Here is a 15,026-nt window from a genome sequence, read left to right on the forward strand (position 1 = left end):
AGCAATACAAAGGAATTAACTAGTTATACATGCATGATAACATGCAACAGCTTAGATCATCTCCAGAGAATTATGCTGAGTGAACAAAGAAATCCCAAGAAGTCACACACTGTTTTCCATCTTTGAATGATTTCCACTCTGGAAATAACAAAAGTATAAAGATAGAGAACAGATTAGTAACTAGCAGGGAGGGGTGAGAAGGAGGGAAGTGCGGCTATAAAAGGGCACTTGAGGGATCCTTGTGGTGAAGGACCGTCTTGTATGTGACGATCAATGTCGATATTTTGGTTGTGATACTATACTAGTTTACAATATGGTGCCACTGGGGAAACTAAGTAAAGCATACTTGGTATCTCCACATGCTTTTTTTTAACCTATTTATTTATTTGGCTGTGCCAAGTGTTAGTTGCCACACTTGGAATCTTCATCTTTGTTGAGGCATGTGAAACAGTTGCCTGATCAGGGATCAAACCCAGACCTCCTGTCTTGGGAGCCGCAAGTCTTAGCTACTGAGTCACCAGGGTAGTCCCTCTGCACTATTTCTTACAACTACTCATGTATCTACTATTACTTCAAAGCAAAAAAAAAAAAAAAAAAATTAAAGTACATCTTCTTTTGACCAGTTATCTCAAGTCTGGAAATTTGTCCTAGGAATAGAACCCAAAAGACTAAAGTACTTTAAAGGCACCAGATGTTCAAAACAGTAGTATTTACAACAGGAAAAAGGAACCATTTTGTGGCCAAACAGCGACACAGGCAAATCATGACGCAGCCACCCAAGAATTATGCAGTTGTTTGATACAGCCACAAAGAAATGTTATCTGAAAAGGGAGGATTCAAAATTGTGGTACAATATGAAATCTCTGTGATGGGGCTGGAATACATTGCAAAAGTTTTAATAGTTACTCTGTGTGAAATTCTAACAAATGTTTCTCTTCCCTCAAGTTATCTCTAAAGTTACATGGTTTTTACATGGTTTGGGAGTGGAGAGAATGACAGTAAAGGACATTTTTTATGTTTAATTACAAACGTCAGAGGCACGACGAAACTTTAAATCTGTCCCTCCCAGTAGAAAAACTTCGTTTTTCAGGTTCCAAGATTGGAACAAGCGTGTATACAAGGACCCATAGTCACGAGCCTAGGGCAGGTGCGATTGAGGCACCCGCTTCAACCGCTGCAGCTGCTCCAGCACTGTGCTCACGGCCCCATGTCCACAGCCCCACTCCAGGACCCCATCAGGAGTCCGACGAAAAGATCCCCCGAACAAGGGCAAGAACGCAGCCCGGAGGTGCAGTGACCACTCCAAGGTCATCATCAAGCCGGCAATCGAAGCTCGGCCGGGCCCAGCCTAGAGGTCCAGGACTCTGAGTCGGGGTCTCGCTCTCTGCCCCGCATCCCCGCCCCATCCCGAGTCTCGACCCCGAGGCTCCCCAGCGGCGAACTCCCACGTTACGTCCAGACGGCCTCTCGGCCCCTAGACCTGAACTGGACGCCCCCACCTTATGCCTGGGGCCAAGACCCCGCGAACGTACCCCTCCCCTAGACCCTTCCCCTCTTCCTTTTTCGCCCTCTCAACCCAGCTTTTCCCGACTCCGGGAAGAACCGGGAAGAGAAGGCGGAGGGGAGCGAGACGCCGCGGGATAAATACTGTGGCCCGGCCCCGCCCACCAACATCACTTCCGCCTCGCGACAAGATGGCGGCGCCCTGGCCCTGCCACGCAGACTTCCGCCCGGCGCCGAGACTCGGAACGCGCTGCGCGTCGCGTCGGAGGTGAAATCGGGACGTGCATGGTGTTGAACTACAGCCTGGGTGCGGAGGGGTGCGTCTTTGCCTCGTGCCTGGCCGGGGGCCTGGAGAGAAGGCGAGCCAAGGGCCCTAGCCGGGGTGTTCCGGGGAGTCCTGCCACGTGGGAGGGGGAGGAGCTGAGTCGCTGCCGGAGGGACGCGCCGACTCGGGGGGGGCGGGAGGCCACGTGGGGGGGGCGGGAGGCCACGTGGGTGGGGTTCCGCTCAGGGTCCGCGAGTCCTTCTCCCTCGAGTGACTTCGTTACCCCTTTTCGCCTTCTTTCTCAGGCATCATGTCGGAAGGAAACGCCGCGGGCGAGCCCAGCGCTCCGGGAGGGCCCCGACCCCTTCTTTCTGGGGCGCGGGGGCTTATTGGGCGAAGGCCGGCACCTCCCCTCACCCCGGGCCGCCTTCCCTCCATCCGCTCCAGGGACCTCACCCTCGGGGGAGTCAAGAAGGTACCCGACTACGCTGAATTCCAGGCAGTTGGGGGTTTAACTGAAGGGCCTACCGTGTGCCAGGCGTGATGTTGGGCCTTGCGAATCTTGACTTCAGACTTCCGCCTGCAATTTCTGGGGAGCCTGCCCTACCTTCAAGTCAAGATGCTGGGTCCAAGATGTTGACATGGCTCTCAGAGATGGCTGAAGAGCAGAGAATCCTAATTAGCTCAGAAGCAACTTGAGCAGGGTTTATTTCCTTTTGGTGTGTCTTGGATACCTTTCAGAAACCCATGAAAGCCACGCAGACATAAACTTTGCCTGCAATTTAAGAGAGTTCTGAATTTGCTCTGGATCCCAGTGTGCAGACTTCTGGTCCAAAATATTGAGTCTTAGGTGTGATATTAGAGGCTCTGTGTCTTCTATTATGTTTGTGACTGTAGATGTGAAGGGTAGACTGTAAAGAGAGTGGGGAAGATGACAGAGCATAAAGCAGCCAGTTTTTGAAGACCTCAGTTTCCCTTTATAAATTCTGGTGGCAGTCTAACCCAATCATCAGTTTGTGAATGCTGGCAGATCTGTCTTTCCCATTTGAACCTTGCTGGTAGAGCTCATTCTCTATAATACTGTCTGGTCTTCATAGAAATTTGAAGATGAAGTGTGAGAGTAGGTAAATTCCTCTGCTGTTAGAGTCCTGAAGGGTTGTTCTTTGAGGAGGCAGAAACTGAGGCTGCCATTTAAATGTTTTTTGATGCCCCCTTCTATATATAGCTTCACCGTTGCCTTGGCATGACATGCCTCCTTTTCAAGCACCTGTCCATTTCAGTAAATCTTTGATAACAGTATGGAATGTGCCAGAGAGAGCCATTTTGGTCTTCATCCATGGAAGATGCCCTTTGGAAGTTTTTCTTTTCCTCTGTACTTTGGGACCAGAATTTACCAAATCAGTGACTCCTGTATTTTACTTTCAGAAAACCTTCACCCCAAATATCATCAGTCGGAAGATCAAGGAAGAGTAAGTAGCTAGGCCTCCTGAATACTCGCGCCTTGTTTGTGCGTGTGTGCTCAGTCGCTTACTTGAGTCCGACTCTTTGCCACCCCATGGACCGTAGCCCGCCAGGCTTCTCTGTCCATGGGATTCTCCAGGCAAGAATACTGGAGTGGGTCGCCATTCCCTGCTCCAGGGGATCTTCCCAACCCAGGGATTGAACCTGCATCTCTTGTGTCTCCTACATTCTTTACCACTAGTGCCACCTGGGAAGCCTTGCCCCTTTGTTTACATGCTCTGAATTTGGACCTTTGGGGAAATAACTAAGTAGGTGGCTCGGAAGTTTTAATTTGTAGATTTAGTTCTTTGTAGTAGTGATTGCTGACCCTGGCTCCCAGGTGATTCTAATGTGCAAGCTTTAAAAAAATACTGATGCCTGGGAATCCATCCTTAAAATTGTTTTAACTTATTTGCAGTGAAACAGTGATTATCTTTTTTTTTTTAACTTTTAATTTTTTATTGGGGTATAACCATTTAACAATGTTGTGATAGTTTTAGATTAACAGTGAAGGGACTTGGCCATACATATACATGTATCCATTCTCCCCCAAACTCCCCTCTCATCCAGGCCTCCACATAACATTGAGCAGAGTTCTGTGTGCTATACAGCAGGTCCTTGTTGGTTATACATTTTAAATATAGCAGTGTGTACACTCAGCCACAAGTTCAATTTCTAAGTCTGTGAGTCTCTTTCTGTTTTGAAGTAAATTCATATGTATAATTTCCTTTTAGATTCCACATATAAGGGATGTTATACAATTCTCCTTCTTTGACTTACTTCAGAGAGAGATTATGTTTTATAGCCAGAGTTGAGAGCCAATAGTTTGGGCAGAGATGGATCAGGTTTTCCCTTACGTTCTTTTGCATTGCAACTTTCTTGCTTTCAGTCAATACCAAAAAAAAAAAAAAAAATCCACATTTGGGGGCAGTCTCTATAATTCACCTTTTGTGTTATAGTTCTTCAAAAAGGTAAAGTACAGTAAACTGAAGGACTCTGCCTCATCAAGGAAGTGAAAAAGGTGCTAGACCACCCACACAGGTGGGTGCTGTGCTTCTCATGATATAGTTGTTGGCTCATAAACTCCCCTCTGGTGGAGCAGAGTGGTGTGGGAGAATGAGACCAGTTCTCGGATGCAGGTGACATCAGTAGTTTCCTTTGACCCATTCGCTTTTCCAGGCCCAAGGAAGAAGTAACTGTCAAGAAAGAGAAGCGTGAAAGGGACAGAGACCGACAGCGAGACGGCCATGGACGGGGCCGGGGGCGCCCAGAAGTGATCCAGTCCCACTCCATCTTCGAGCAGGGCCCTGCCGAAATGATGAAGAAAAAGGGTACAAAGCTGCCGGGGCTCTGGGAGGAAGGAATCAGTGGATTTCAGTGCAGACTGCCCAAGAGAAGGACCAGGGTGGTGGTATTCCCCCCTTGCTCCCAGTTTAGCCTTCCTTGCTGTTGGCTCCTCCCTCACTCCTGGTGAACTATGGGTGGTTTTCCACAGGGAACTGGGATAAGACCGTGGATATGTCAGATGTGGGGCCCTCTCACATCATCAACATCAAAAAGGAGAAGAGGGAGACAGATGAAGAAACAAAACAGATCCTGCGCATGCTGGAGAAGGATGATGTAGGTACCAGTGGACTAGGGGAAGGGGCTTCTTTTGTGATGAAAAGCACTTCCAGGGAACCAGGATGGGGGAAGCTAATGTCCTGAAAGTCTGGTGAGTGGCAGGAATCTTTGATTAGAAAAGAGCTAAGATAGACTGTGGGCTTCCAGGTGGCTCAGTGGTGTAAAGAATCCACCTGCAGTGCAGAAGATGCAAGAGACACAGGTTCGATCCCTGGGTCATGAAGATCCCCTGGAGAAGGAAACGGCAACCCACTCCAGTATTGTTGCCTGGAAAATTCCATGGACAGAGGACTCTGGAGGGCTACAGTCAGACACGACCGAGTGACTGGGCAAGGTGGATTGCCCTCCAGGTACGTGTGTATGCTGGCCCTGCTGTGTGACCCCCGACTTTTCTTTGGCAGTTCATCGATGACCCTGGGCTTAGGAATGATATTCGAAATATGCCTGTGCAACTCCCGCTGGCTCACTCGGGCTGGCTTTTTAAGGAAGAGAATGAGGAAGCAGATGTTAAACCACGGCTGGCTGGCCCCAAGGAAGAGGATATGGAGGTGGACATGTCTGCTGTGAAAGGTACTCTGTGTCAGTTAAGGTCTCGTCTCCTTTTCTCCAGCTGTTCCCGCAGAAGTAAGCCTGCCTGACTGTTTTAAGATTTGTTTATGTATTTTTGGCTGTGCTGGGTCTTCATTGGTCCATACCAGCTTTCTGTAGCTGCAGCAAGTGGGGGCTACTCTTTGTTGTGGTGTGTGGGCTTCTCATTGCAGTGACTTCTCTTATTGCCAAGCACAGGCTCTAGGGCCTGCGGGCTTCAGTAGTTGCGGCTCCTGGGCTCTGGAGCACAGGCTCAGTAGTTGTGGCACGTGGGCTTAGTTGCTCTGCAGTACGTGGACTCTTCCCCAGACCAAGGTTCGAACCTGTGTCCTCTGCCATTGGCAGGAGGATTCTTAGTCACTGGACCACCCTTTTTAAAATAAGTCACATGACTATTGGATCCCTCTTTCTAAGCACAAAGTTTCCCTCCAGCTTCTTGGCTGAGTGACAGTGGAGCAGATCAGGTGGAAGGGGTGGGTGCAGTGAGATGGCCTAGATGTGGCCTCTGATAGCCTTCCCTTTCTGTTATCTCGGGCAGTAAAAGAGGAGCCCCGAGATGAGGATGAGGAAGCCAAGATGAAGGCTCCTCTCAGAGCAGCCAGGAAGATCCCGGCCCTCCCGAAGGATGTGTCTGTGGCAGAGCTGCTCAGGGAGCTGAGCCTCACGCAGGAGGAAGAGCTGCTGTTCCTGCAGCTGCCAGACTCACTGCCCGGCCAGCCACCCACTCAGGACATCAAGCCCATCAAGACGGAGGTGCAGAGCGAGGACGGGCAGATGGTGGTGATAAAGCAAGAGAAAGACCGGGTATGCTCGTCAGTGAGTGCTGTGAAGATGCGCAGGACCTGGAGGGGAAATAGCCACCTGGAGGGGGAAGCAGAGTGGTGTCGCCGGTAGTGAAATTCGAGAATAATACGCATTTGTTCTTTCTGCCTGCAAGGGGCTTGGGGCTCTGTGCTTCAGCCCAAATTGTGAGTGTGTTTATTTTTCACAGTGAACTATTTTGAACATATACAAATGAGAGAATATAAGTTCTCATGTACCATCACCTAGCTTCAGCAGTTACTGATATTTTGTCCATTTATCTGTGGTTTGGGTGTTTTTTGTTTTGTTTATTGACCAGTGGCAGGCATTCCCAGGAAAAGGCCCTCTCTGGGAAACTCATTCTTTGATTCTTTTTTTTTTTAGTATTTTTCTTTTTTTAAAGGGCTTCTTTGGTGGATCAGACAGTAATGCGTCTGTCTGCAATGCAGGAGACCCGGGTTTGATCCCTGTGTTGGGGTGTTAGTTGTGGCATGCTTACTCTTAGCTGTGGCATGTGGGGTCTAGTTCCCTGCATTGGGAGTTCAGAGTCTTAGCCACTGGACCACCAAGGAAGTCTGGGGAGCTCATTCTAACCTTTGCTGCTGATGCCTCCCTTTGGGAAAGGGTTTGTTCTTGAAGGATGGAGGAGACAGCTCCTCAGCCATTTCCGTCCCCTGATCGTATTCACAGGAAGCCAGGCTGGCAGAGAACACTTGCACCCTGGCTGACCTGACAGAGGGACAGGTCGGCAAGCTGCTCATCCGCAAGTCGGGGAAGGTGCAGCTCCTCCTCGGCAAGGTGACTCTGGACGTGACGATGGGGACCACTTGCTCTTTCCTGCAGGTGAGAGAGAGCCCGGTCGGGGTGGAGGCTGTTCAGGATGTTGATGACTTGGTGCTGAGTACGGGGGAAGGGCTCTTGGGATCATCACATTAAAATCATAGGACTGAGCAGTGGGCTGTGTGGTCTTGTCTTTCATCTCCGTCTCTGTTGATTGGCAGGAGCTGGTGTCCGTGGGCCTTGGAGACAGCAGGACAGGCGACATGACAGTCCTGGGACACATAAAGCACAAACTTGTCTGTTCTCCCAACTTCGAATCCCTGCTGGATCACAGACACCGGTAAAGCGAGCAGATGGAGGACGGTGGTGACTGTGCCCACGACTGCTGCCTGCTCCAGACGTTTTGTTCTCAAATCTGTTCGACCCAGAAGGGGCCTGTTCAGCCCACCCACTCCAGCCATTGTCCCAGTTTTCCCCACAGGGCCCGCACATGGCTCCCTTCCACGGTGGCTGTGAACAGCACGATGACCTTCCCACAGTGAGGAAACCGCACACCCTCGCTGCTAGGGGGTTGGTCCCTGCTATTTATTTTTATATTTATGTCTTGGCTGTTGAGCAGACTGCACCCTCCCCAGGCAGAGAAGGGTCGGTCTGGGCAAGGACAGGCTCCTTCTCTGGGGATGTCTTGGTTCTCAGGGTAGGAGACGCTATTGCTCCCTCCTTCCTCCCAAGAGGCAGCGTTTGAGAGAGAACAGAGATGTCTGGAGTCTGAGACTCAACCTCAGTTCTGTCCAGTACTAATTGTGTGACTGAACAAACTACCTAACCTTTCTGAGCCTCAGAGTCCTCATCTGACAAATCGAGGACTATACCTACCTCACAGGGTTGGCGTGAGGATGCTGTGGAATACTGTCGATGAAGTGTCCTTGCACAAGGCTGGACATACACTGTAGGAGCTCAATAAATGTTAGTTGTTTTCCTTCGCCTGAGTGTTTTCAAACAATAGAGAGATTCCAAGGATCTCTCAGAAAAGATGAATGGAACTGCTTCTTCCCACATTCTTACTCCATGTCCCGTCCCTCTGGACTGATGCTCTGAAGGTTTGGGTTTGGGCCTCTCTGTGCCCTTTTTCCACCTAAGCATCTTAGGCAAGCACTTCCTGTTCATTGCTGTGAGCCCCTAGCCATAGGTGCCATCAGAAGAGAGGAAAGCAAAGACTTGACTCCTCCCAGCCCTACAGGTGCCTTTGGGTGTCACGGTGGTCCCAGGACTCATTCCTCCCACCCTCACCTCTTCCAGCTCCACTTAAATTATTTCTCAGAAGAAACCTGTGACTGCTCGTAGATAATTATCACCCCACCAACTCAAATACTGCTGAAAAACAACCCTGGGTGAAAAAGAAAGTAGAGATGAGTGAATAATGACCTCATCAACACTTGACAGATGACCTCTCACTTCAGAAGCTTTAAGTTTGAGAAGCCTGCCTCTGTCTCCTGTCCTGGCATCGGCTTGGATCCCACTGTCCCTGGCTGCACTGGGCTTGTAGTTCATTGTGTTGTCTTGTTCCTTTCAGAAGCTCAGCACACTCTTGACCCATCCAGTGTGTGGTCCCTGAGGAGCAGCGTCTCTTTCCTTATTCCTTGTCTGCAGAGCAGGGTCATGGAGACACCTTGGAGGTTAGGGAAAGCCGCCTGCTGCAGTGTCTGGTCATTAGACACAGCATTGCAGCTCCCTTTGCTTCGAGCTTAGCAAACTGCCTCTGAAACAGTTGGGAACCACACAGGTTCCATGAGAAATGCTCCCTCCTGATGTAGCTGGCCCTAGAGGTTTAGGAAGTCTTTCTTTAGTCTCCTTTCTGTTCTTGTGTTAGTTCCTCTGTTTTGTCTGACTCTTTGCAACACCATGGACTAATACCAGACTCCTCTGTCCATGGAGTTCTCCAGGCAGGCATACTGGAGTGGGTTGCCATTCTCTTCTCCAAGGGATCTTCTCAAGCCAGGGATTGAACCTAGGTCTGTCAGCATTGCAGGCAGATTCGTTTTCTGTCTGAGCCACCAGGGAAACCCTTCTGTTCCTTGAGCCTGTTTTGAAATTCATCACTGCTGGGCTTTTCACTAAGCCCTTCAAGCTGCCTCATCAGCAGCTAGGAGGCGGGATTGACTATGTAGTCCCCACATTGCCCCTTCTTAGGTAAGAGCTCATTGAGCTCTGCTAGATGGTGCTGTTCTGGTTTCTCTCATCACTGTAGAGGGCAGCTGAGCAGAAAGGGTCTTGAAGACATGTGCCATGGAAGTCCTATTTGGTCTAAGACAGTTTTGATGAACCAGCTGCATTTTTGTTCTCTGAGCTTTAATGTTTGCTCCTTTTCTACAGCTAATGCCTTGCCAGTAAGTCTCCATTGTAATCTTTTCTCTTGGTTTCGCGGGGCCATGCTGTGGTGTGTGGAAATCTTAGGTCTGTGACCAGGGATCCAACCTGTGCCCTCTTCAGTGGAAGCATGGAGTATTAACTGCAGGACCACCAGGGAGGTGGTCCCTCTCTGGGTTTGTTTGGTTCAAAAACTCTTCTGCTTTTCTGGGCTAACTCAAAAGTCCCTGCCTCAGTAGACATTTGACGTTTCACAGCCTTTAATTCTCTGATTATTCCACAAAAACTTGAGGAAGAGCATGTATCACTTTATAGCTCACTGTTGTGCCATTTCAAGTGTATTGGGGATTGAACATTACGACCCTGAATCAGAGTCCCCATAGCCTGGTCTTATATTCCTGATATACAGGTTGGACAGTAGAAATGTGAGGAGAAGACAGGACACATCTGCTTTCTTGGACAAGACTCCAAAGCATACATTTGTACCGACAAATAAATACAAGTAACAGGAGTAAAAAGCCCAAAGCCAGGTTCACGTATGAGTGAAAATTGATGAAAATTTATTGAAACCTGCATCTATGTGTATGTATTTTGTTAAGACATGGAAAGTAAACTATAGGCATGTTCATTTCTTAACTACGTAAGTGACAGAATGTGGGCTTTAGAGTCCAGATTCAGTTTGAATATAACTCCATCAGTATAACTTTGGAGGAAAATTACTTAACTTCCCTAAGCTCAGTTTTACTCATTTTCTAAAAAATTGAGATAATAGTACTTTTTAAAATAAAGTTGCTTTTAAATTACAATGGACACAAAGTTTTTCTTATGCAAGACAGAAGAGTGCTGCTATCAGTATGGGATCAGCACAAGTAGCAGAAAACTAGACTGACAGTGATGTAAGCAATGGGATGTTTAATTATCTCATGTAACCAGCAGCCTGGAGATAAGATGGTTCCAGGGTTGGGTGGCAGCCAAAGCATCAAGATTTTCTAGGATGCGTGTGTTCCACCATCTTTGGCATTCTAAAGTGGCTATAACAACTTAGCATCGTTTCTTAAAATGAGTGTTCAGAGCCAAAGCAGGAAGCAAAGTACATAGCAGTAAAGGAACTTTCTCCTCATTCTGCTCATATCAGGGAGGAATATGCTTCAGAGGCCCAAAGAGCTTTGGCCTTGTGTCTCTGATACAGCAGACCACATACCCACCCTTGGCTGGGCACTGGCAGAAAAGGATGGGTGGACCCGTCCTTGTTGCCTGTGAGGCAGGGTTTTGTTCAGAGGGAGGAAACAGGAAAGGCAGGTATAGATGGTTCATGATAGGTACCACCATGATCAAAAAATGCTGTCTATTGTTAAATCATAAAGTCTATCTAGGTAGAATTTTTTTAATATTCAGTTATCTTTTACTCTAAATACCAGTTTTAAAAATAACCAGTTTTAACATTTTAGTGCATATTCTTTCAGACTACAAAATTGTGTGTTACATATATAAACATGCTGTTTTATTACTGATTTCATCTCACTCAAATACAGTCCTTCCTGGTTAATAATAAGTATCTTGTACTTCAGATATTTCTTATCTAGCTGAAAATATCAGAGACAATGCCCTTTAATTCTCCCAGACCTACCCACTGGTCTAATTGATTCACACTTGGCTCTTTAAAGGAAAAGAGGCTTATTTCTTAGGTATGTGTTAATATGCTCAGTCATGTCCGACTTTGTGACACCATGGACTGTAGCCCACCAAGCTCCTCTGTCCATGGAATTTTCCAGGCAAGAATGCCAGGGCAACTTGCCATTTCCTGTGGGGGCTCTTCCTGACCCAGGATTGAACCTGTGTCCCCTGCATCTCCTACATTGGCAGGCAGATTCGTTACCACTGCGCCACCTGAGAAGCCTTAGTCACAGTGGGAAAAGTGACATCCATCGCCTTGCCTCATGCAAGATACATTGCAGTTGGGGCATTCCCCTCAAGAGGGCTAAGCTGTGGTGACCAATGTTAACAGCTGCTCTGGGACTGTGGTTCAGCTGCCACACTTCTACTGATGGAGGGTGGAGATTGGGGTGGGGTTAGGTCTCAAGGACATCATCTGAAAACATGGAGACAGGTTACCAACTCTAGGAGTCCCTCTGTGTGGCCAGCTGCTGACTTGGTTCTTCTGAAGCACTCTGTCCCCTTCCATTGGAGCACTCACTGGTCCAACACCCTGAAAGCTGAGGCAGAGGTTGGACTTCCTTCTATTTGGCTAATTTACATTTAAGACCCAGTTGGTCAGGGAAAAAAAGCAGTTTTGATCATCATTGGCCCAACAGTTTTATCTTACAGACTTTTCAGGATTCAGTGGAGAAACAGAAACCATTCTAGGTACCCTAAGTAGAGAAGTTTAAGACAGGAAAGTGCGTATTTTTAGACCTATTGGAAAGCTGGAGGTGTGAGCCCTAGGTTGAATCTCCAGGAATCAGAACCCTGGAGAACTGGTCCACCAGAGGAGCTATGGCCTTGGCTAAAACCAGGAAGGCAGAGACCAGGATGGAGCTATGGGTTCCAGAACACCCTGTGTGACTGCAATCCAGGGATCAGGAAACACCCACAGTCTTCAACTACCTGGAAAACCACAGAGCTAAAGGTTGCACCTTGGAAAACCTGAAGAAAAAGCCCCACACACGTACTGAGTGCTGTCTGTGTGCTCAGTACACTTCCAGTTTGAGGACTGGTCAGTGACAAGACAGAAAAACCTCTGTCCTGGTGGAATTTGCATTCTACCAGGAGGGAGGGAGATGGTAAGTAAATAGCATTTAGACAGTGATGGCTGCTTAGGAATTTTTTTTAAAACTAAGTCTCTGACTGGTAGTGTCACAAATAGAGTAGGCTTTGATGAAAAAGTATCTGAAGAAGTGAACTAGCAGATCAGTAGGAGGCGGCTAGAATCAGGATCAGCGTGGAGACTGGCTGGAGCTTACACCATGACTGGACACAGTATCAGAGGTGGGGTGAGTGGCCCAGGTCCTACAGGGTTTTGAGGCCGTCGTAAGGACGTTGGCTTTATCCTGAGGGAAATGGGGCTTCCCATGTGATGCTAGTGGTAAAGGATCCACCAGCCAGTGGAAGAGCCACAGGAGAGGGGGGTTCTATCTCTGGGTTGGGAAGATCCCCTGGAGGAGAAAATGGCAACTCACTCCAGTATTCTTGCCGCGATAATCATATATCCATGGGGTGAAAGAGTCGGACACGACTGAAGTGATTGAGCACACACGCACTAAGGGAAATGGTTAGCTGTCCCACGTGTCTCTTGGGTTTCAAAAGGCTCACATTAGATGTGGGATTGAGGCAGGGGTAGAAACAGGGGCAACTGTTTGGAGGGTATTACACTGACCCAGGCAACTGATGGCTGTGGCTTGGACCAGGGTTACCAGTGGAGGTATAGGGAAGGAGTTGGATTTTATCATAGACACTTATTTCAAAGGTAGACTCATCTTGATCTGCTGATAGAGGAAATGTGGCAAATGAAAGAAAGGGAAGAATCAAACAGCTGAAGCAGTAGGAAGGTGGCCTGTACCTCCACTTTTCAAATCCAAAACGGTAAAACCTACTTCACGCCCAGAATCCTAGCACAAGAAATTTTGGGAAATGTAGCATCCCCCTTCTAGCCCCAGTAATCCAGGTTGACGTTTTATGAAGTGGTAGTTGATGTGTGCTGATCAACCGTACTCACAGAAGTTGACTTAAGGACTCAAGATTTGAAGGTAAAGCTTTCTGTGACCATGTCATGCTGCCAATACAAAGTTTTCTCTGATTCATTCCCTCAAAACAGTGTATTCCAAATGAAAACACAATACCTAAGACTGACCATACTGAGTGTGACTCTCACACCTCTCCCTAGGGCAGGATAATACAGGAATTATTTTAGAAACAGCTCTTCCACTATATAACATAACATTAATGCCTGCATTAGACTCCATCTTTTTCACCCAAATATTCCCTGATAATTTTGGTCTTTCCAATTTTTCACTATCTTAAAAAAAGTGATAATTTTATAGTTAAATTGTTTCTGATATCCTGTTTATTTCCTTAGGATCTTTTTCAAATTAAAAATGGCTTTGTGGTGGTGGGGAGAAGGGGAGCAGGACTTCCCTGGTGGTCCAGTGGTTAAGACTCTGAGCTCTTAACGCAAAGGGCATAGGTTTGAGCCCTGGTTGGGAAAATAAGATCCCACATGCTGTGAGGTGTGATGCGAAAAGTCTTTTTTGACTTTAGTGAAGTCGCTCAGTTGTGTCCGACTCTTTGCGACCCCATGGACAGTAGCCAACCAGGCTTCTCTGTCCATGGGATTTTCCAGACAAGAATACTGGAGTGGGTTGCCATTTCCTTCTCCAGGGATTTTGACTTTAAAAGTGTCAAATTCTATGACATCTTTAAGGCTTTTGGCAAAGCCCATCCTCCAGAATGCTTGCACCTGTCCACATGCCCATCAACAGTGTGTAAGAGTTGCTTGTGCAATTGTAAAGTTAGATGTATAATCAAGATTCTGCTTTTGAGCTATATAAACATACAAAGACGCTGTGCTCGTGCTCAGTTGTGTCCAAGTCTTTGTGACCGCAGGAACTGTAGCCCACCAGGCTCCTCTGTCCGTGGGATTTCCCGGGCAAGAATACTGGAATGGGTAGCCATTCCCTTCTCCAAGGAATCTTCCCAACCCAGGGATTGAACTTTTGTCTCCCGTATTCCAGGCAGATTATTTACCATTAAGGCACAGCTGCTGCTGCTAAGTCGCTTCAGTCGTGTCCGACTCTGTGCGACCCCATAGACGGCAGCCCACCAGGCTCCCCCATCCCTGGGATTCTCCAAGCAAGAACACTGGAGTGGGTTGCCATTTCCTTCTCCAATGCATGAAAGTGAAAAGTGAAAGTGAAGTCGTGTCTGACTCTTAGCGACCCCATGGATTGCAGCCCACCAGGCTCATCTATCCATGGAATTTTACAGGCAAGAGTACTGGAGTGGGGTGCCATTGCGTTCTCCGACTAAGGCACAGGGGAACCCCCAAAAGATGCTGACCTATACTCAGCTGATCTGCTCCTCATATCCTTTCCCCTCTGTATCAGGCCTTCAAGCATTTCTCTTGGCTATCTGCTCTCATTCCCTCACCATCTCACCAGAATCATGGCTTTAAACTCTGCATGCCTATGATTCTCAAGGTATTATTGCAGCCAGGACCTCTCTCCTATCTCCCAACCTTATACTCAGCTGCCACTCCTTCATCTCTTCATGTATGTCTAGTAGGCAACTCACACTTGACTGCCAATTTTGGGAAATACAAACATCAAGAAGCATATTAAGATAACCCATGAGGGTCCCATCAGCAAAGCCTTGAGTCTACGGGACAAATGACTCAGGTTCTTCCACAAATTTTAAGGGAAAAAAGAAGAACCTACGGATTAAAAAGAGATTTGAGAGATAATGTTAATTGGTTGTAATATATAAACCTTTTTTAATATTATTCTTATTTTTAAAATTTATTTATATGTTTTATTAAGTATACTTATTTAATAAATATTTTATTAAATTTATAGATATAAATAATAAATTTATTAAATATATAAAT

General features: G+C 47.4%; 1 protein-coding gene across 1 annotated transcript; it reads left to right on the forward strand.

Annotated features, from left to right (window-relative positions):
- The first annotated feature begins 1,657 nt into the window (after nucleotides 1-1,657).
- On the forward strand, nucleotides 1,658-7,600 carry POLR3D (RNA polymerase III subunit D). Its single transcript, XM_006047917.3, has 9 exons — nucleotides 1,658-1,810; nucleotides 2,074-2,243; nucleotides 3,194-3,237; nucleotides 4,448-4,599; nucleotides 4,764-4,888; nucleotides 5,293-5,461; nucleotides 6,018-6,283; nucleotides 6,971-7,123; nucleotides 7,282-7,600. Exons 1-9 carry the CDS (start codon nucleotides 1,789-1,791, stop codon nucleotides 7,402-7,404), a joined length of 1,224 nt encoding a protein of 407 aa, XP_006047979.1. The 5' UTR covers nucleotides 1,658-1,788; the 3' UTR covers nucleotides 7,405-7,600.
- Nucleotides 7,601-15,026: the final 7,426 nt, after the last annotated feature.

Source organism: Bubalus bubalis, chromosome 3 (genome assembly GCF_019923935.1).
Source record: "Bubalus bubalis isolate 160015118507 breed Murrah chromosome 3, NDDB_SH_1, whole genome shotgun sequence".
NCBI classification, from domain to species: Eukaryota; Metazoa; Chordata; class Mammalia; order Artiodactyla; family Bovidae; genus Bubalus; species Bubalus bubalis.

Coding starts and splice junctions, on each gene's coding strand:
- POLR3D (XM_006047917.3), top strand. CDS start 1,789: ATGGTGTTGAACTACAGCCTGG. Junction 4,889..5,292: donor GCATGCTGGAGAAGGATGAT/GTAGGTACCAGT, acceptor TTTCTTTGGCAG/TTCATCGATGACCCTGGGCT. Junction 5,462..6,017: donor GGACATGTCTGCTGTGAAAG/GTACTCTGTGTC, acceptor TATCTCGGGCAG/TAAAAGAGGAGCCCCGAGAT.